Genomic DNA, 21082 nt, shown 5'->3' with positions numbered 1-21082 from the left:
AATTAATATTACTACTAGTAAATTTTTAAAATAATAATGATATTTAATAAAATGTAATTTAAAAATAAATTTGTATATATATAATTGCATGTAATGCATGAATTTAGTTTGTATCTTGTACATAGTACCTAAATAAGTTAGTTATAAGAACAATATTTGTACGCCCGTCGTGGCAAAACAAGAATCGTCCATGAAAAACCACTATTATGTAAGACCTGTATATACGCTTGTTTGATACAAATAAATATTTCATTCATTCATTCATTCATTCATTCATTCATTCTATTAATTTTACTATTCGTGACAGTCTTGTAACAGTTATCATATATATTATTAAATATATCTCTAAATGCTACATATAATTTCTGAGGACATTCAATGGATAATAAGTGCTCAAAGTTAGTCTCTAGTAATTTCTCTCTTACGAGCCGATTGTCTAGCACTCGGCGCGGGGCGGCGGGCGCGCGCGGGCCCGGCGCCGGCGCCGCCGCCGTCGAAGTGCGTTTCCATTGGACCGCCGCTGAGATACAATAATGATCAGAAATTTTGTGACTTATTACTGACGAATGAATACTATTAGTGGGACCACGTATATAAATATGATCTAAACAAGACTCTGATAAATTACCATTAAGAACTTCTCTACGTGTAACGTCAAACTAGTTGGACGTAGTAAAGGGAAAAGGATCTGTCCTCTAAATATTGTCAAATGATTGGATGATGATTTTTCCTTTTGCCCGAAAGTTTAAATTTTGGCTTTTTCTTCGAACAATGTCCAGTGTAAATTTCAAAACATCCTCATAAGATCCTCACAGATATATTATGTCATAAGAAATTACCTTTATTTAAGCTGTAAATATCGTATAAAATCTCGTTGCCCCTGCCAACAGTGTGACCGCGGACCTCACCTTTACATTGTATGTATGTTATTTGGCAGTAATGTAGACCCTTTGAAATATTTAATCATGTAAGATTCCAGCTTGGCCCTTTGTCATTTACTTTACTGTCTGTAACAGTAAAGGTCAGACTTTGTTGACTTAACAATTTCAGAATATGTTAGACTTGTGGTTTTTATATTTGATGACTGCTTTGATTGTTAGTAATTACTTCAAAACTTATCATGAGACCAAGCTCTCAGGTTTTAGTTACCGCTGGAACTAGACTTTTTATCGATGGGGACTAAAAATAAAAATAAAAAATGGCGGACTTGTCCTGACGGACCCTGGGTCACTTAAGGACAATTCGGTGCTTTATGACTTTGGTCTTCTATAAAACAAAGATTTGTCATCACACAAACAGGTGATAACATAAGAGGACATCATCATCATCATCATATCAGCCCTTTATCGCCCACTGCTGAGCATAGGCCTCTCTTCTAGTACTACGTCACTTGTCCCGGTCCTGAGCTAGTCTCATCTGATGGTTGTGAGTTGTGACCCGCAATTTTCCGGATGTCGTCCACCCAACGAGCTAACGGCTGCCAAGCGCTTCTTACATCTGTGAGCGGCCACCAAGAGGACATCACACAAGGCGATCTTGATTCTTCCAAAACTGTTCATACGTTTACTACTAATCGTGAGTAGCAAGTAGCAAAAAAATTACTCAACACCTCTGCACTGAGAGAAAATACAACCAGTTTTCATGTTCGTTCAACAAGTTTTTTGGTTAAAATAGCGCCTACGTGCTCTTTGGTTCAAACAACAAGCTACTTGTCATTTGAATAGGCAATATATTTGAATCAACAAGTCGATTTTATAAAAACAACCTGACACATATTGTTTTAAATATACGTTTGGCTGATTCAAACGGATAAACCGCAACAAGTCGAACTTGTTAAATTCACAATGCAAATTTCTCTCAGTGTGACAATTAGTAAAAAGACCAGACACACTTTTCCAACCCGTATTGATCTTATGATCTATAAACTCACCTGTTCAGATACTATAACAAAATCATTCTATATAGGTAACTTTTATACGACAACGTATATGGGTTTCTTAATCTTTGCTTAAAACCCCATTTCGCCCCATTATTGATAAGCTACAATCAGGTTATCGACAGTTAAGTAAGCGAGTGGCCATCTAGGGCGCTCCCAAACGATCTTGGGGCCTCTACACACTGCGTGCGTCAAAAGGTGTTTTTTGAGCTTTTCCTGAGAACAGGTGGATTATTTGATACTTACTAATATGGACCTTTTGGCTCTGTCAATATTCAAAATCGTCAGAAATCTTCAATAATTTAATGTCATATCATATTGTAGTGGATATTGGATAGTTATATTATGCACGTTTTGTGCGTTAACCATGAGTTTGTAAGATGTATGACTCGATATCATAAATGTCACAGAAAATGACATTCATTATATGGAGAAAGTGAATAACGCCCTTATATTGTCACTTCCTTGAATCAAAAATTTCCTACATTTTCCGTGACGTATCGAGTAAGAGCGTTTTCACATTATCCGATCGATATCGGATGTAGGACCAATATCCCATACATTCCAGGCGCCATCTTGGATTTTTTCCATAGAAATTCTATCGACATCCGATATATCGGATCGGATAATGTGAAAACGGACTAACGTTTCAGTGATAGATTTGAGGTCAAATAATATCTTATCAGTATGACTTGAAAATAATTCTCACGTCATATACTAGTAATATTAGGACATAAACGTTTTACTTACTACCTAAAGTATCTAAGTATAATTATATAAAAAAACGTTGCAACAACTATGTAGAAATCAGTCCTCTCACGCTAAGTTTGCACCAGTTAGGTCTAAATCTTGAATTTTTATTAAATTACAATATAAGTTACTATTGTCCAAATATCACAAACACAATAATGTTTTTAGAATATAAAATACGTAAAACGTAATCAACATACCTTGTCCAAGATAAGACATTGCGGATTTTGAGTTATTATTACTGCTATAACTTGAAACAAGTCTATTTAATAATCGATGCTAATTACCACTGAACGTGACATATGAAATCTTAGACCTTTAACATAATGCAACTACGTAATGACAACTGATAATGAAGGTATTTTGCTGCAATGAGGTACAATACTTCCCTGGTCATACATATATTTCAATTTCAGTACAAAATACCCACAATTCCTAAGTTGAGTTTTGAACACAGCAATGTATGGGCGGGTTCCAGTGTGCACCGTTTTCCGTGTGCCAAAGCCTTAAGCACCTTAAAATTAGGGTGATCGATCCTGGGCGCGAGTAAATGAGCACGAGATCCCGCCGATAACTTTATCGTCGTTTACTCGGGGAAAACGCCGGGATTGCATTTATGACACCTATTTGTAATGGTTTAACCCGTGATATTTTGGACAGGTGATCTGTTAAATAGGCAGATTTTTTTGACGACAGATTTAAGTTCAGAGAACTTAAAATAGTAAGTGCGTTTTCACATTATCCGATCCGATATCAGATGTAGGGTCGATATCCCATACATTACAGGCGCCGTCTTGGATTTTTTCCATTGAAATCCTTCCGACACCCAATATCGAATCGGATAATGTAAAAACAGACTTAGTTGGCATTTTGCGAGAATTCATATAAAATTAGGTATTAAGTACATGATAAAGCACACTTACAAGAGTTACAATGCACAGTCACTTAACAATAAAATATCTACTCCTTTAAAATTATTTCTTTATGATTTTTCGAGTAAATACGAAGAATAGTAACTTAATAGAATTCAATAACCTTTCGAATACAGTAGTAGTAGTAATAGTAAAACAGTTGATTGTACAAGTAGTTATAAAACAAAGATAACAATGGCAATAATATCCTTTTTAGGGATTTCTTCCAGTTAACTTTAGACCAAGTGTGAGAAAATTGAAGACGAATTGGGGAGTTAATATGGCCTCCTGATGTTTATAACTTTTGGTCCTCTTTGGGGTACAGCCAGGGCCGGACACACGCCTAAAATGCAAACAATATTAAATTATTAACAATTTTGAATACCTATATGTGACAGTTTTAGTAAAACGTCCCACTTTGTCGATTGCTATAAAGCCGCTATGTGAGTTTATCCATATTTATGAAGATACAACTTTATCTCGACTTTATGGTTAACGACAAAGTGGGACGTTTTACTAAACACTATCACATATTTTCGCTTTAGAATAACTACGACTATAATAGGCTAGTTTCCTGCTAGTCAAATCAGCTTCTTTTTAAGAATTGTCAAAACGATTTGCTAATATGGAACTAATATGAAATACTGAGGAGTGACGTCACGTCCAATTCATTTACTTAATGTCTTTCTCTTTGACTTATTAAATAGAAATTGTGTTTAAACATAACTACTGTCTATATTTTTCTTCTAATTAATATGTGGTGCTTTATTTCGTGCACTGCATTAAATATTTTATTTTAAGTACAGGAAACTAGCCTATACACTACGAGCTACTTGGCCACCAGACAGCCCCACTATTCTCGGTAACGCGACACCTTTCGCCAAATGACGCGGAGAATAAAAAAAAAAGAAATTTAAACAAAAACAATCTCCACCCACCTTCGTATACACTGTCCGAGGTTGCCGAGGTGATAGAAGCGCGCTCATAGTCATCTGTTTGTTCTGGAATGGCTAGCGACGGGCGGTCCGAACGATTGGCATTACCACTGTCACATACGCACCGGTCCACTGAAAAGAGTAAAGTACCTATATGAAAATAAGCAACAGCTATTTCATATTTTGTAGCTCTGCTTAGTGTGATCCACCAAATTTTTGTAACTGTTGACCAATTTTACTTCATACGGAACCCTAAAATTCCGTACGCAAAATGAAACTCCTGTTAAAAGACATGGTGTAAATAAATTGACTGTTCTCTATACTATTTAAATAAATATAGTCACTTCACTTGTCAGCCTAAGTATAGCCTGACAAGATTTTATTTGACCCTGAAAGAGTGTCGCTACAAACCGCTTTCATATGGCAATAATGTTCGGACGTCATGTATAATGGGGACAGCGTGTACTGGTTTCGCGTAAATATTTGTAGAAAATGAAAACAGGGTTTTAGAGAATCAAAGTTTAATAAGCATGGTTTAAATACTCGCTACTTGTTTCCGTACAGCCTAAAATCCATGAATCTTGTGCCTTTATCCAAGTCGTCGATGTTTATTTTGTTTTTGCGTGGGACCTTGTTTTATACTGGTGTCAATGATGTAACGGCTTCCTTATTTCTATAAATCATTTTCACGGCTGAGCTACAGACACCTTAAATAAGAACAAAAAATATATTAAGCTAAATCGAAATTAAATAATCAGTACAGGAGAACTGCACTATACATTGTCAGTACCGGACATGTCAACAACCGATTTCGGAACATTGTTATCGAAATACTGTGAAATCCTTCATCCTTTTTTGTTGTTAGTAATTTATCTCGTTAAGTATAATTATTTTCACTTTTTTAAATATTATTTTGGGCATATTTGCGATGAAACCGTTAGAAAATCTAAAATATTTACTTCTCGTTTACATCACTGACATTCAATGACTTTCGACGACGGGTGTCAAATATTAATCCTTGCCAGTAAAAGAAATTAGTTCAGCTGAAATTCCGCAACGTGGCGAGGGTCAAATAAAAACTTGTCAGGCTATAATGGGCGCCAGTAAAAAAAACTGCACAAACCTTTTCGTTTGTAATAGATGAACACGGCCACCAGAGCAACGCTGAAGGTTATGGCTATTCCAATTAATATTCCTACCCACATCCATTTGTCTGAAAACATAATAAAAGATATTAGAAATTTGATGCTTTTATAACATGGAGAGTGGATAAGTACCATACCGATTGAGACGCACGCGAAAAAGGCATGGGGTTGAACGTCATGTGAAAGAGAAAGGTATTACGAATGAATGTGCAAGGAATAACCAGGAAAGGAAATCCAAGGAAAAGGTGGATGTGGACGAGAGTAAGTGAATGATATCATCATCCTCCTTGCGTTATCCCGGCATTTGCCGCGGCTCATGGGAGAGCCTGGGGTCCGCGTTGATACCTAATTCCAATATTTGGCGTAGGCACTAGTTTTACGAAAGCGACTGCCATCTGACCTTCCAACCCAAAGGGTAACTAGGCCTTATTGGAATTAGTCCGGTTTCCTCACGATGTTTTCCTTCACCGAAAAGCAACTGGCAAATATTAAATGATATTTATGAGAGTAAGTGAATGATAAAATAAGAATAAAATTAAATAAGAAGGTAAGTACAAGTTGCCACCCCTAAATGAAATGTATAAGGGCAAGCGAATGATGATGACCAATTGAAACTTATATTCCAGTATCTATCATTTTTTAGCACTGTGCGCCTGTTAATACATGGTCTTATTTTCGTATATATTATGTAGGCATGTATAGATGCGATCATAGCGCATGGGCGAATGTAAGATTGAATTGAATTTTACCTACCTGTGCTTTGTTTTGAAGACTGGATAATCTGCAATTAAACATATTGTATGAAACATCAATAAGTATTATTAAAGACATACATAACTCCGTATAGACAGATAAAGTCTAAAAAACGTACTTCAGTAAAAAAAATAAAACATTTTAGCACATTTCAAGCTAAGAATATAGGCCAAATTGTCAAAAATGAGGTTCAAAAGTTTTAAGCCTGTGTCAAGAGATGGCAGTCTATGATGTGCGTTCCCATTGAGGGTCCATATTAGAATTTCGAGCTTTTGAATGTATCAGTCTTTAGTAAAAGTTCTCAAACGATTGTAAATTCAACCAATAATTTGTAAAAGTAGGCACTCAAATACACTATATGCACTGTGATTACACATTTTACTTCGACAGTAACACTCTATAATACTCTATCCTCTTTGTTATAATTTATATTTGAGTGATTATTGAAGCATGTTCAAGAAGGCAAGGACTATAAGATCCTTCCGCCATTTTTTTTTGTTTTGCACAGCACCGTGGCGTACAGTGTACACTGTACAGTACAGATGTATAGTACGAAAAGGGTTTTCTTCGTATTTTTCCGGAAACGTTCGTATTTGTCATGATAGTTTAGTCAATGTTAGTAGATCTTGTATATTTTAATTTTCACCCCATAATGAATTTTTGAAAAAAATTTCAGCAGCAATGTTCTGCAAACGTGGTTGCAATTGACAGTCAATGACAACTAGCAACGAACATTTAATAAAATAAATAAATAAATAAAAAAGATAAGAAAAAAAATGTAAAAAAAAAAATATGCGAGTGTGTTTTGCGTTATATTGCGGGCCGAATTATTTTGTATGAAAAAATAGTATTTTATGCAACAGGCGTTTAAAGGAGGTCAAAAAAGACGAGTGGCGTGGGTAACAATTTGAGGCGAAGCCGAAAATTGTTATTGAGACGACACGAGTATTTTTTGACCCAGTTAAACACCGTTGCATACAATACTTTTTCTACGACCATGCACTTAGTTTTTAATAGTTTTCTTGAATAACTTTCGTGAAATTCACACTGCTTCCTGTATTTTGACGCAAAGGTTTGCACTGTCAGCTCGCTGCCCAAAGCCTTTCCGCGCACTCGCGCAGTGTCGTTATAAGGCGTTGCCATGGTTACAGAGCCAAACAATGCGTTTTCAGTTTTTTCGATACTGCGCGCATGCGCGGAAAGCCGGCGGAGACTGGCTTTGGGGAATAGACCTTTATGTAGGGTTTTAAAAAAAAATTATTTCAATTTTAAGTAAAAGTTACCTAATTACATTTCTTATGTCCTATTCAGACTTAACACCTTCGCTCGTATTAGGTTTACACCATGTATATTGTGCCATTGACAAAGAGTCGTGCCTAGATTTTGTATTTTCATGTAAATAAAATTCAAAAATATTTTGTGAAGATAATGATGACGACAGTGTGCCCTGTGTGCCATACGATTGAAATTTTGTTACTTACCTCCAGTAAGGATGCACTTGCAGATTGATATGTACCTGCTGAAAGAGAAGTTTTTCTTTGAGTTTGGATGAATCATTAGTATTATGCATATCTGTAAGATTGAAAAATATTGCGAAAGGGAGGCAACTTTTACCTAATTACATTTCACCGTTAGGACTTGTCTTATCTTATCTTAAATCTGCGGTGGCCCTTACGGACAGACTTCGACCCATCGGGATCTTTTGTGCAATTACCCCCTACGATCTTAAGATCCTTCAGCTATTCAGGAGCTTCTCGTCCATCTCCACTTATCGGATGATGAGGTTCATGGGTAGCTCTCTGAAGTCGTTTGGTACCGCAGGTAGGTAGCCTGCTCCAAAGTTCTTCATTCTTTGTCTGGCGAGGGCGTGACTGACGGTCTGTTCCTCTTCGCCACACATGCGACAATCAGTGTTGTCAGCGTGTCCCATCTTGGCCAAAATTCCTTTGACCCCGTAATGGCCTGTGAACACCCCCGTTATGATGTGGAGTTGTCTTTTGCTTAGCTTCCCTAGCTTTTTGCTTCATTCAGAGTCTACCCTCTGCATAAAGAGCTTTGAATGCTTCAGACCTACCAGGGCATCCCACTCTTTTTGGTTCACCGTTCGGTCTACTTTTGTGGCTAGTTCGTTGCACATTGTATTCGTAGCTAAATCTTGCTATGATAAATACGGGTAAGTTTGCCATACGTGGTTGTGTATCTGCCCGTTTTGCTCATAGTTACAAGTTTTTTGCGGTTCATACTTTTGCTACTTGCTACTCACTATTAGTGGTAAACGTATAAACTTTCAGACTTCGCCGTATGACATACTTACCCGTAGTACAAACAGAGTGTAATTAGATTGTGTTTCGTACCTCGAACTTCGATTTTGATGGAACAGGAAACTGGTTGGCTGAGGCTGTTGTTCTGAGCCTGAAACAGACAGTTCCACGAACCCGCGAACGAGCTGTCAATGTTTTCCATAAAGATCAACATTGTGTGGTGCTGGGGAAATGTTACCTGGAACAAGTCACATTTTTTTTGTTGCTTGCATTTATATTGCATTTGGGCATTATCGCAAAAAGACTCAAAACTTTTTTTTTCTAAAATAGGTAAATTTAGGCCGGCCATACTAGGTAAAAAAAAGCGTCCTTAATTAAATTTTTCCACTTCGTTACCATTTTTCAAACACCTACACCGGTTACAAAGTTGAAAGTTTTGGGACCATTTTTTGTCTCTTGTTTTTTTTTGTCCTGGATCGAAAGCGCTAGACTACCCGTCCTTATGTCATTCAGTTAGAAGAAGACGTGTCATCTATCTCGCGGCGACATAATCATGTGCTAAATCGAAAGCGCTTGATTCTGATTACGAAAAAACTTAAAATTTATCTATCTTAGCAAAAATATTTTTGTCGATTGTTCTCGCGAAAATGCCCATTTTATTGGTACAGGTACAGGTTTATTGTCTCAGAGAATGAGAAGAATATTGATGTTATCATGAAAATAATCATTCTGCGCAAATTAAGTTGTGGGACAGGAGATAGTGATACAAAATTGGAAACAAAAGCTATATTTATGAAAATCGCTAAGAAAATTACCTTCGCTATTCCATTATCTCTGGAAAATCTGAAAAGAAAAGTGTGATGTTAGATACTAAAAATATCCATACCATTTTTTTTGCTTCGATACGATTCTCCTTCGATGCCTTTGAATTTTTAAGTTTTTATACAAAATTGCAAATACAAAATTTGCGCTTATTATGCGTTTTAATGTGTCATTATCAATATTTTGTAATATATATCTATAATTACGTAACTTTACTGTAGGTAACTCACAAAGACAAATAACTAATCTAACTACAAAATTTAAATTTTGAAAAAACTCCCTACATAGTGAACCGATTTCCATTATAGATGGCCAAGGACACTCCCGACTAAATCAGCTTTCAAACCAAACCGTTAGGAGCTACGATGCCACAGACAGACAGACACACAAAGACAGACAGACAGACAGTTTTTGCTTTGGGAGTAAAAAAATCACAGCAAGTCCAAAACAGAACAACGAACTTACTCAGTCTTAGCCTCTTGTGCGTGCCAACACTTGGCTATGTCGACGGGGAAATCCGCTTTCACGAGGACCCAAGTATTGCCCTCGTGCAACGCTAGATTGCCGCTGCACTTATTCTTGCTGATCACAATGACATTTTCGTGTTCCACTGGTTTTTTAACATTGTTAGATGCATAAGATTCCTCATGGTTAGATGCTGAATTGGTAGCTGAAACCAAAACTTACGGTAAGGTAACTACAGACTGATTGAAAGAAAATGGTTTTTGCAATATTGCCGTGCTGTTGATTTTGTCACCTTATAAGGTCATACTGTGTGCGATTGAATATAAATACAAATAAATATTATTTATTAAAACCGAAATAAATTACACATATGAAAGAAAAAGTGACCAAGTCCTCTGGTGCCTGAGGCTGGAGGCTGTGGTAGTGTGACTACTTTAAGACAGCACAAGTTGAAATATTTTCAATAGATTACAATAGATTATAATTTAACTTGTGTTCATTAGAAATATTATTTAATTTAATAGAATGTAGTACAGAACATAATGCAAATAATAATAAGATAGGTACGGGGAAAAATCTAATATTACCTTATTTATTTCCTGAATACAGATGTCTAAATGTAATGTATTTTGAGATAATATGTAATCAAATGTGAATAAACTAAATAAACTAGAAAATCTTTCCAGAGCTTCAGTATTTTTTCTTAAGATCGAGTTATGCTTGACAATGTTATAGGTTTTCTGTAATTATTTGTTGAATAGGTAACTAATTTATAGCGTGTAAATCAAAATTTTTATTAAATATTCTTTATCGTAGTCAGTATACCATAAGCAACCATATTCACATGGAGCATGAACAATATTGAACACTTTCGGGTGTAAGTTACCGACTAGGTTTTTTTTTTAAATTGTTATTATTAGTACAGTATAGGACTTATAATTAAAACATATCCCTGCAAAACTGCATCTACAGTTTGTATGCAGGTATGAGTCTCTATTTAGCAGATATGTAGATTAAACTACTTATGTACGAGTATGTATGTACTTATAATTTAAACAATATTAATTACATATTTAAACACTTAAATGACATTTACACCAAGCCCAAACTCAATGGGGGCAGAATCGCTTAGCTTATCCTGGCACGGCCTTTCAGGCTATTCCCTCTAGCCTTACCGCGTAGTTTTACCAGTTGAACCACTGGGAATTTCCTTTCCAATAGACTTACTGATAGTAATGGCTAGGCAATAGGTAGGTTAGATTTGTTAGGTATCTATAGATGCCCGAAGGGCAAACAATCTAGAAATCCGCACAGCGGGGCTTCGTCAAAACAGTTATCGCGTCTGGTTTCGTACAAAAAAGCAAAGTCTTACAATCAGTAAGTCTATTGGGAAGAAAATTCCCAATGGTTCAACTGGTAAAACTACGCGGTAGGACTACAGGGAATAGGTCGGCCTTTCTCGAAGCCAACAAACTATACAAGTCGAGTGATTCTTAACTAGTTCCGATTTTTTGATACGGAACCTTAGTAAAATGATTTCTAAATTATCAAATCAGACCAAAATAATGATTAAATCAGCAGTTCTCAAAAAGTTTGTACAAAAATTAAGGAAAAGTTATTTTTTTTTATTCCTATTTGGTTACCAAGATTTTTTTGATGAGTTGAGATTTTAGTGCGTTTTATTAGTATCTATATTTTTACGAAAGTCGACTTATATTAGGTACTAAATGTTGATAACAATATCGAGTAACATATATACAAAAAAAAACATATAGTCGAATTGAGAACCTCCTCCTTTTTTTGAAGTCGGTTAAAAATAGGATCAATTAAAATTTGCTGACGCTGTACAAACTTTTTGAGAACTGTTGAAAAACCATACCGTACCGTTATCACAAAAAGCACAAGCACAGTAGAGTAACAAGATAAACCCGCTGTTACACATGTTCAATTGTTCACTGTTCACTCGTTACTCCAGAATTCCAGATACAATATTATATGGTTAGTGAATCAACAAATGTGGCTTGGTTAGGTACATATGTGTAGGGTGGCCATAATGTTATTATTATGTATGGACACAGTTTATCGACTCATTTTCGCATTCTATACCTATTCGAACTAAACTCGACTTGCATTTTCAATCATATAGTTACCTTTTTAACCCACGACGCAAAAACGACGGGGTGTTATAAGTTTGACGTGTCTGTCTGTCTGTATGTGTGTCTGTCTGTGGCATCGTAGCTCCCGAACGGATGAACCGATTGAGATTTTGTTTTTTTTTTGTTTGAAAGCTCAATTAGTCAGGAGTGTTCTTAGCCATGTTTCATGAAAATCGGTCCACTTTTGTGGTTAGGTTATGACTTATAGCAATATATTTACTCTTAATCCCTTATTATGTATCTTTTTTTAACTACCTATGTTACCCGGGGTAAATGCGTCTTTAAAATAATTATCTTCTATATTACGGAACATTTTAAAATTATTAAACCCTCTATCTTCGAAGTGTACACGAACTTTCAGTAAATATGGCTGTAATAGTCATAATATCAGCAATTCCCGTTTAGTTTGTAGGTACATTTGGATTACGTCTCCGATTTGGATAAAAATTGGTAAGCTGATAGAGTCCATGATGCTGAGCAAGATCCACTGGGTTTCCCAAAATGTCCTAGGTTGATTGTATGAAACTTTCCTTTTTTGTTACCTAAAATGTATAGAAATCTGGTAACAAAAAAGGAAGGTTTCATACAAACTACGAGTACATAGGACATTTTGGGAAACCTAGTGGATCTTGCTCAGCATCGTGAACTCTATCAGCCTACCAATTTTTATCCAAATCGGAGACGTGATCCAAATGTACAAACTTAACGGGAATTGCACATTTGTTGAATCTATCAATAGAGAGATTAATACCATTAAATGGGCACCCTAATTAGGTCATTTCATAGTTCATATATATTTATTTATCCTACGCCGCGCCGACTATAAATACCTAAATGGATACAATTATACAAAAACAATACATCAGGATAAATGGGTACGAATAGTAAATTATATTGATACTTATTGTAACAACGTTTTATGGTAATGCTAACAACAATTTGAATTTGAAACGGCTTCGCTCGCGTTAAAAAGAGACAAAAAGTAGCCTATGTCACTCTCCATCCCTTCAACTATCTCCACTTAAAAAATCAAGTCAATTCGTCGCTCCGTTTTGCCGTGAAAGACGGACAAACAAACAGACACACACACTTTCCCATTTATAATATTAGTATGCATTTAATATCACCAAGTATCAACCTCATACAATGTACCTACATTGTAACGATCTGATTTAGTTATAAAGGTACAATCAGATGCAGAGATAGGTGACCTCCTTACACTGAAATTTCTTGCAGGAAATTGGTCTCTACGTTCTACGTGCGTATTATAGGAATTAAATATGTATTTGAGTGGTAAGGATTTCTCACTCTGCCTATTTTCATATACCGAAATAACTAGTTAATATCTTGGAAACGTATAAGGAATGCGCGTTTTCTCGTAGATCAGACCTAGCTAGAGTAGCTTAGATTGATACCTGTCTAAAATTTCTCATAATACGGCTTGGCTTGACTTGGGGATATATTCTATTCATACACTGAGAGAAAATACAACCAGTTTTCATGTTCATTCAACAAGTTTTTTGGTTAAAATAGCGCCTACGTGCTCTTTGGTTCAAACAACAAGCTACTTGTCATTTGAATCGGCAATATATTTGAATCAACAAGTCGATTTTATAAAAACAACCTGACACATATTGTTTTAAACATACGTTTGGCTGATTCAAACGGATAAACCGCAACAAGTCGAACTTGTTAAATTCACAATGCAAATTTCTCTCAGTGCATACCAACTTTTCTTTCTTATACGCGCCAGAGCGACTGTGTAGTACGAGATACCTGCATTGTGTGTGAAGATACGCAGTCGCTAGCGATTGTGTCACTGTCAAACTCGCGGTAAGAATACAGTCCTGAACGTTGACCTAGGAAGTAACACTGTTGTACGGACCATGACACTCTTAATCACTCCCCACCTGTGGGCAAAAAGTAGGAATCCGCCATTTTTCACAATGCTAGTAACGACCAACACCAGACAGACACTAATGAGTCTTACTTCACTGACTATGCGTCCTTAACCACCTTTAGATTCAATCTATTACAGTCCTTTTTCCTTAAGGTTAGATATATTTCAGGAAACTGGTCGCCGGATATTTTTTCCGGGTAAATGCGGTTAGGAACAGCTCTATTGCAAAAGAGGAAAGTTATAATTTGGCGAAGTGCAAAGTATAGGGAAGGGGAATAGATGTTAAGGGAAAAAACTACGAACAAGTGGTTAGTAACGAGGTGTCGGGAAGGTGGCTACTAATTTTAGGTTGAGCTTGTTTGTCTGTCACTTTCGAAACCGGGCTCTACGCGGCGCTACGACATTTTCGCTACATACGGGGAAACCCATGTAATCGGCTACGCTTCTACGAGCGGTGTACCCGACAGTCGGGTTCTTGGTAGCGAAAGTGTTAATGCGTTTGTCTTGTTAGGTACTATTTTCCTACTTTTTATGTCGCGACTAGGGTTTGCAATCCGGATATTCGAATATCCGAATTATTCGAATATCCGCCAATATTTTTATCCGAAAATATTCGAATAATCCAAGTGAAATTATCCGGATAAACGGATAATTTCTATAAACATTATTTTTTATTTATAAGTAATATATTTAATAGATAGACGTCACTGAAACCAATTTCGATCAATTCTTAATACGGACAATGTTATTGCTAACAAGTTAACACCTTTTTATCTTCAACTTCCCTTCCCTTGGTCCCTTGTTTTTTTGAAATTGAAATTTAGCGCCTCACTCCGAATTTAGCTGTTATCAGTTCCATGGCAATTTAGTACGCCAGAATTCCCTCCACTTCACTAAGAAATATAAGGTATTTTCCTTTTAAGTCCTTAGTTACATTCATACACAAAAATCGGTCTAATTACTACTTATACTTTGAAATCTTAGTCGATCTACTGATCAGCTTGGAAACTAAAACCCATCAAATCGCTGCCGAGCAATTTGAGGCGTTTTGGATTTGAATATTTAAATAAGTTCGCCTTCCGTACCTCCTCCTTCTTCATTTTTTTAAATTTTATGTCTTGTATATTTTATGTTGGTGGTACAATAAAGAATTTGTTACGTACTTACTTATTTATCACCTCTCCCCTTCCATTGGTACTTTGGTACCAGCCACTGTGCAACTAAGGTCTAAAATGATCCACACCTGGATAGGAAGTGTCTTCGACTAATTGGTCTTCTCTTTTTTTGGTTACTCTGTTTTGAACGAGTACCTGTGCTCAGTTGCTCATTCCTATTCTAAGACCCTAACCAGGACGCTTTTGTTTAGAGCCTATTACGAAAAGAGTTTTCAACTTTTTATATTAAGTATCCGATCCGGTCCAAGATGGCATCTGGTACGGGCGTAGGCATTTGTGCAAATGACTAGTGACTACAGTGGTAGTATCAGCATGGGCAATTATGCCACTGTCTTTTAAGCCGAGACATATGCAATAATTACCTTTGTACATAAGAATATAGTTAGACAAACCCAAGGACAGAATATCTATATACTCAGCGACAGTCAGGCGGCACTCAAAGCCTTCACATCGCCCAGAGGTGACTCTTGACTGGTATTAAACGGCATCCAAGCTCTTAACAAGCTTGGAAGGCAAAACAAGGTGCGACTGGTATGGATACCGGGGCACGAAGGCTTCATTGGCAATGAAAATGCTGATGAACTTGCCAAGGCCAGGTCTGAAGACAACCTCACAAGGAACCATTAAACCGGCTATGAAGGACCATACCATACAAAGGCTAATCACCAAAAAGAGTGGGATGCCCTGGTAGGTCTGAAGCATTCAAAGCTCTTTATGCGGAGGGTAGAATCTGGATGGAGTAAAAAGCTAGGAAAGCTAGGCAAAAGACAACTCCAAATTATAACGGGGGTGTTCACAGGCCATTACGGGATCAAAGGAATGTTGGCCAAGATGGGACACGCTGACTACACAGATTGTCGCATGTGCGGCGAAGAGGAAGAGACCGTCAGACATCTAATGTGTGAATGTCACGCCCTCGCCAGACAAAGAATGAAGAACTTTGGAGTAGGCTACCTAGTACCAAAGGACATCAGAGAGCTACCCATGAGCCTCATCATCCGATACGTGGAGATGGTCGAGAAGCTCCTGAATAGCTGAAGGATCTTAAGATCTAAGGGGGTAATTGCACAAAAGATCCCGATGGGTCGAAGTGTATCTGGAAGGGCCCCGCAGATTTAAGATGACTATCCGATCCGATCGAGCGAAGGACCGACTCCTATACATTCTCGAAATCATTCAAGGCGCCATCTTTGATTTTTGCCTTTGACATCCTTCCTATATCCGATATCGGAACGGATAATATGACAACGCTGTATCGCCTATAACCATCATCATATCCAATGATGTTGTCTAACGTTCCACTCTACACAAGCCATCCTCTCTACCATCCATTTCCAAGGTAAAGGTGTTGTAAGAAAAACTTCTCGTTATATCCAACACCTAACTAATCACTACTACTAACTGTCTTATATCGACAGCTCACCATCTGATTACAAGATTCTAATCATAGAACTAAAGATAGAGAGCAAGGTGTGTTTTAATTTCTACAGTTTGCTGATTTATGCAAAAAATAAATAAAAATGTAGGTAAATTTCGCATTATGGCGCTCATCTATCTCAGCCGTTATCAATTCCACGCTTATACGCACCTGTAACATTAATTTTGTTCCATTTAATAAATTATCCGAAATTATCCGAATTATTCGAATATTCGAATAATAAAAATTGTATTATCCGAATTATTCGAATATTAAAAATCCACCGGATAATGCAAACTCTAGTCGCGACCAAGTTTTCTGCGAATCACATCCTGTCCAATTTTTTTCAAAATTTACATTTAGATATAATCTCATTTGTTTTTGCTGTCTCCATATGATGACAATCAGTGCAAGCGACATCAGACCGTCAACACACCGACACAGTTGTCGTGCATCGCGTCTGTCCAGCTACGGGTAAGCACGAGTGAATGCATGATGAGCAAATCACTGTAAGTCAGAATTGGCCTATATATCGGGGAAATAGTGTCGATGGCTGTGAGGAAACAATACAAATGATATGGTTTTCGCTTATTTATTCCTCATATTTTGTTCGTTTTCGTTTCATTTCAATACTAATTTGTGACAAACACTGCATAGACACGCGTAGGGTCAGGGATAGGAGCATATGTTCAGTGCTATAACTACATACATATGCCATGATATTCTACAGCAATGTAACATGTCATATAACTTAATTGTTCAAGTATCTAATTAATTTTCAAAATGGCTCACCTCCCACTCTTTGTTGTTTGCCACCCGAGTTGACATCTATCCCGCCGATCTCCCAAAAACAAAATATAAAGTCATAGATAACTGTACCCAGAAAAAGGGTTGCCCCAATTTGAAGGGTCCTTCGAGATAACGGCTCTGATAACATTAATCAAAGCACATAACTCTTGAGCCGGGGCCGGTCGCCAATTTTCTGGTCACTGCCCTTTTAATTCCCGTCTTGGCGGTGTAATTTTTCACTTCAATTGGGCCACGGTAAACAGATCACGATATTTTCGCCTCGAGATAAGAATCTGGAAAGGTTGAAGGTAGCGTTTTTGCCTCTATGGGGTACGTGCGATTATACGAGTATGAGTAAATCTGGTTAAAATTATAACTCGTTTCATTAGACGGATTAGAGCTGCTAATAAACTAAATGAAGTGCTCGATATTAGTTCTTATCAGGAAATTTTGTGACGATGGATTTGTGAAAGTGTGGTCTCACCAAAACATTTTCATGTGAAATGTTGCCATGACGACACTTTAAGCTTGCACTGACAAGAAGTTATGAAATCTTAATGATTCGGTCAAACTGTGTTTTTTGAAAAAAAAATTAAATCCAAATAAAAATAAATGCGGTTTGATACCTTAGCGTAACGTGCTTTGCGCACACTAGCATCCCCTCCCCCCATCTGACGCAACCCCCCCTTTAATAAGAATTAATTCATAAGAAAATAATAAAATTTAATAAGAATTAATTCTTTCATAGACACTTTTTCCCTAACTCTGATACTTTTCTGAAAAATAAAGAAAAACAGTAAAACGGGACCTATTTCGTGCTAAAAGGGGGTGTTGCGTCAGGGGGACGGTAGGGGACGCTAGTGTGCGCAAAGCACCTTACCCTAAGGTACCATACTACGTTAAAATTTTGCTGGATTAATTTTTTTTATTTCCCATACATTCGAACAAAACTTGACCGAATCATAAGCAGAGCCAAGCTTCTTACACTTCAAGCTCTATCTTCACAAACTCCACGTAGACCGAATCATCACTTACCATCAGGTGTGAACGTGGTCAAACGTGTGTCTTGGCCGGCTTGTCAGATACCTATACCAAAGAGAATCAAGTAATATAGAGAGTAAAACGAGAGAGTAGAGTTACTGTCAAAGTAAAATATGTATTCACAGTGCATAGACTGCCATCTGTCGACACAAGCTTAAAACTTTAAACCTCAGTTTTGACAATTTGGCCCATATTCTTAGCTTGATATGATATGTGTTAAAATGTCAAATATTAATTAATATTAGCGCCATCTAGCCGAGCGTCCCTCAAAGGTGTAACGCCATCTAGGCCACCGTACCTATTTCTATATGGTTCTGAGGTACGTTTTTCTCCGAAGTTTACCAACGAAAAATTATGAAAATTTTAGTTAACATTGGTTTTATGCTATATATTACAGGAAAAATATAATCGTGTTTGTATTTTGAATACTTTTTTTTTAATTCACAAAAAACTTTTCAGATTTTTACTTTCAATTTACCCACCCTTGCGGATGTATATCGTACTTCAAATTAATACGAGATGATACGTAAACCATCTTCTGTCCAATAAATCGTGTTTAAATCGGTTAACATTATAAAGAATTGTCCCCGAAAAACCAGGTCGCGCAAATTAGTTAGCAAATTGACCGGGAGATGGCGCTATACACTATAATACTCATTAGTGCCTATACTTTTGTCTTCTAGTCAAGTCATTAGAGTTATATGAAAATATGAGATTATTTTTACTAGGTAATTTGAAAGAAAGTTTGTACGGAACCCTCGGTGGGCGAGTCCGACTCGCACTTGGCCGATTTTTTTTCTTAGATTGTAGCTGTTGTTGCCTATACATAAGTATTACCTAGTTACAATCTTCAATAATGCTCAAATACACCAAGATTGTTCAAACCTGTTCCACCGTGATACAGTTTTTACTAGTACGGGGATCAGATGCCGCTTACTCAAAGTTTCATTCCAGTTACCATAAAGTTATAATTATAACTTATGTAACCGTTATATATCACGATATTTATAAGTTTACTATTAACTGTAAGCATATATGTACTACACAATGCTAAATAAAGTTATTTTATTTATTTTATTTATTTAAATACAGTTATCGACTTAAGATAACAGAAGTCTGGCTGGTCTAATACATACGTCTCAGCAAATACCTTTGATCAGTCACATCGCACAGGGAAATCCTAGGTAATCCCACACAGGGTTCGATTGGCGCACGACGCCAAACTAAGCTAAGACAAAGACAAGTATTAAATGAACTGTTAATCTAACACAGTTTATTTTTGTCTGTCTGTCTGTTTGTGTGTGTGTGTCTGTTTGTGGCATCGTAGCTCCCGAACGGATGAACCGATTTAAATTTAGTTTTATTTTGTTTGAAAGCTGAATTAGTCGGGAGTGTTCTTACTGTTCTTAGCCATGTTTCATGAAAATCGGTCCACTATGTCGCGGTCGGGGGTTTTTTCAAAATTTTAATTTTGTGGTTAGGTTATCATATCATTGTTGTAATTGGTGTCATTACGCGCTATCAAGATAAATACGATTTTGAAATGTTTGATATCGCTGGGAAGACAGTGTGATGGCGAATCTGTGTCAGCTACAAGCCAATATGTGGCAAGAACTGCCTAGGATCGGGATAAGTGATGTGCTCTCTTTTTGGGGGTTTAGATTCTCTTTGGATCGCAGAGCCATATTAGTTAATAAGTGAAAAGTTGGCATTTCTTCCAAATATATAAGTGCGACAAAATCAATGACGACTAATGATCAGGAATTCGTTATTAGAATCCTGACTCTGTGTGCGCATATAATATAATATTTGGTAAAACGTTTCGTCCTTCGCATTTGCTTGATCTAATTAACTGTCTTTAACCAGATGTGGATGCTGGTTATTAGAATATAATATATTTATTAAGAAACTAAACTCTTAAAATTGTTCTATTTGTGTTTGTGTCCCAGCAACTATTTACACCAATAATTATTTTAGATTAACAGTCTTTATTATTTACGTGTCTAGCAAAACCCACCTCCTGCCAAGACAGTCAGCTCCTAGGTTTACGCAAAATCTAGGCACACCCTCACGTCTTAATCGTTGAACCTCAAAAGCATTCCAGCTTTGTATGAAATAATGTATTATTTTTATGAACGGGTAAGGTTTTGTATTGCATTTAGGAGTAAAAATAACTGTCAATGACTTACTAGGAGTTAGTATGTGATCATCTGTCTGTCTGTCTGTCTGTCTGTTACGCTTTCCCGCTTAAACCACGCAACCGATTTTGATGAAATTTGGAACAGACAATCTTTAGACCCTGAGACAGAACATAGGCTACTTTTTATTTCGAAAAAAAGGGATGAAGGGGTTGAAATGGAGGTTGAAAGTTTGTATGGGATTTCTTAATTTTAAAAGATAAAACCATGAAACTTTATATTTTAGCACTTGATAAGAAATCATTGAACATCTTGATAACGGATAGGGATAGGGATAGGGATTGGGATAGGGATAGGGATAGGGATAGGGATAGGGATAGGGATAGGGATAGGGATAGGGATAGGGATAGGGATAGGGATAGGGATAGGGATAGGGATAGGGATAGGGATAGGGATACAATACAATACAATACAATAATTTATTAATA

At 36.7% G+C, this 21082-nt stretch overlaps 2 protein-coding genes across 3 annotated transcripts in view; one reads left to right on the top strand and one right to left on the bottom strand.

The window, feature by feature from the left end:
• The window catches only part of LOC125235595, a 217207-nt gene that overhangs the window by 158189 nt on the left and 37936 nt on the right, over window positions 1–21082 (top strand). The window lies entirely within an intron of this gene.
• Window positions 3817–11926, bottom strand: LOC125235170. 2 transcript variants are annotated; one of them, XM_048141625.1, is made up of 9 exons: window positions 11863–11926; window positions 9979–10183; window positions 9507–9534; window positions 8785–8929; window positions 7912–7949; window positions 6431–6458; window positions 5656–5745; window positions 4536–4664; window positions 3817–3940 (listed from the first exon to the last, which is right to left on the bottom strand). In XM_048141625.1, the coding sequence occupies exons 1-9, from the start codon at window positions 11918–11920 to the stop codon at window positions 3873–3875; spliced, it is 789 nt and encodes a 262-aa protein (XP_047997582.1). In that variant the 5' UTR covers window positions 11921–11926; the 3' UTR covers window positions 3817–3872. The 2 variants fall into 2 exon arrangements, with proteins under 2 accessions (XP_047997582.1, XP_047997583.1); XM_048141626.1 differs by having other exon boundaries at window positions 3827–3940; window positions 4546–4664.

The sequence above is a fragment of the Leguminivora glycinivorella genome, chromosome 17 (genome assembly GCF_023078275.1).
Source record: "Leguminivora glycinivorella isolate SPB_JAAS2020 chromosome 17, LegGlyc_1.1, whole genome shotgun sequence".
NCBI classification, from domain to species: domain Eukaryota; kingdom Metazoa; phylum Arthropoda; class Insecta; order Lepidoptera; family Tortricidae; genus Leguminivora; species Leguminivora glycinivorella.
Note: the sequence above shows the minus strand (reverse complement) of the source record. Positions and strands in the feature narration are given on the sequence as shown.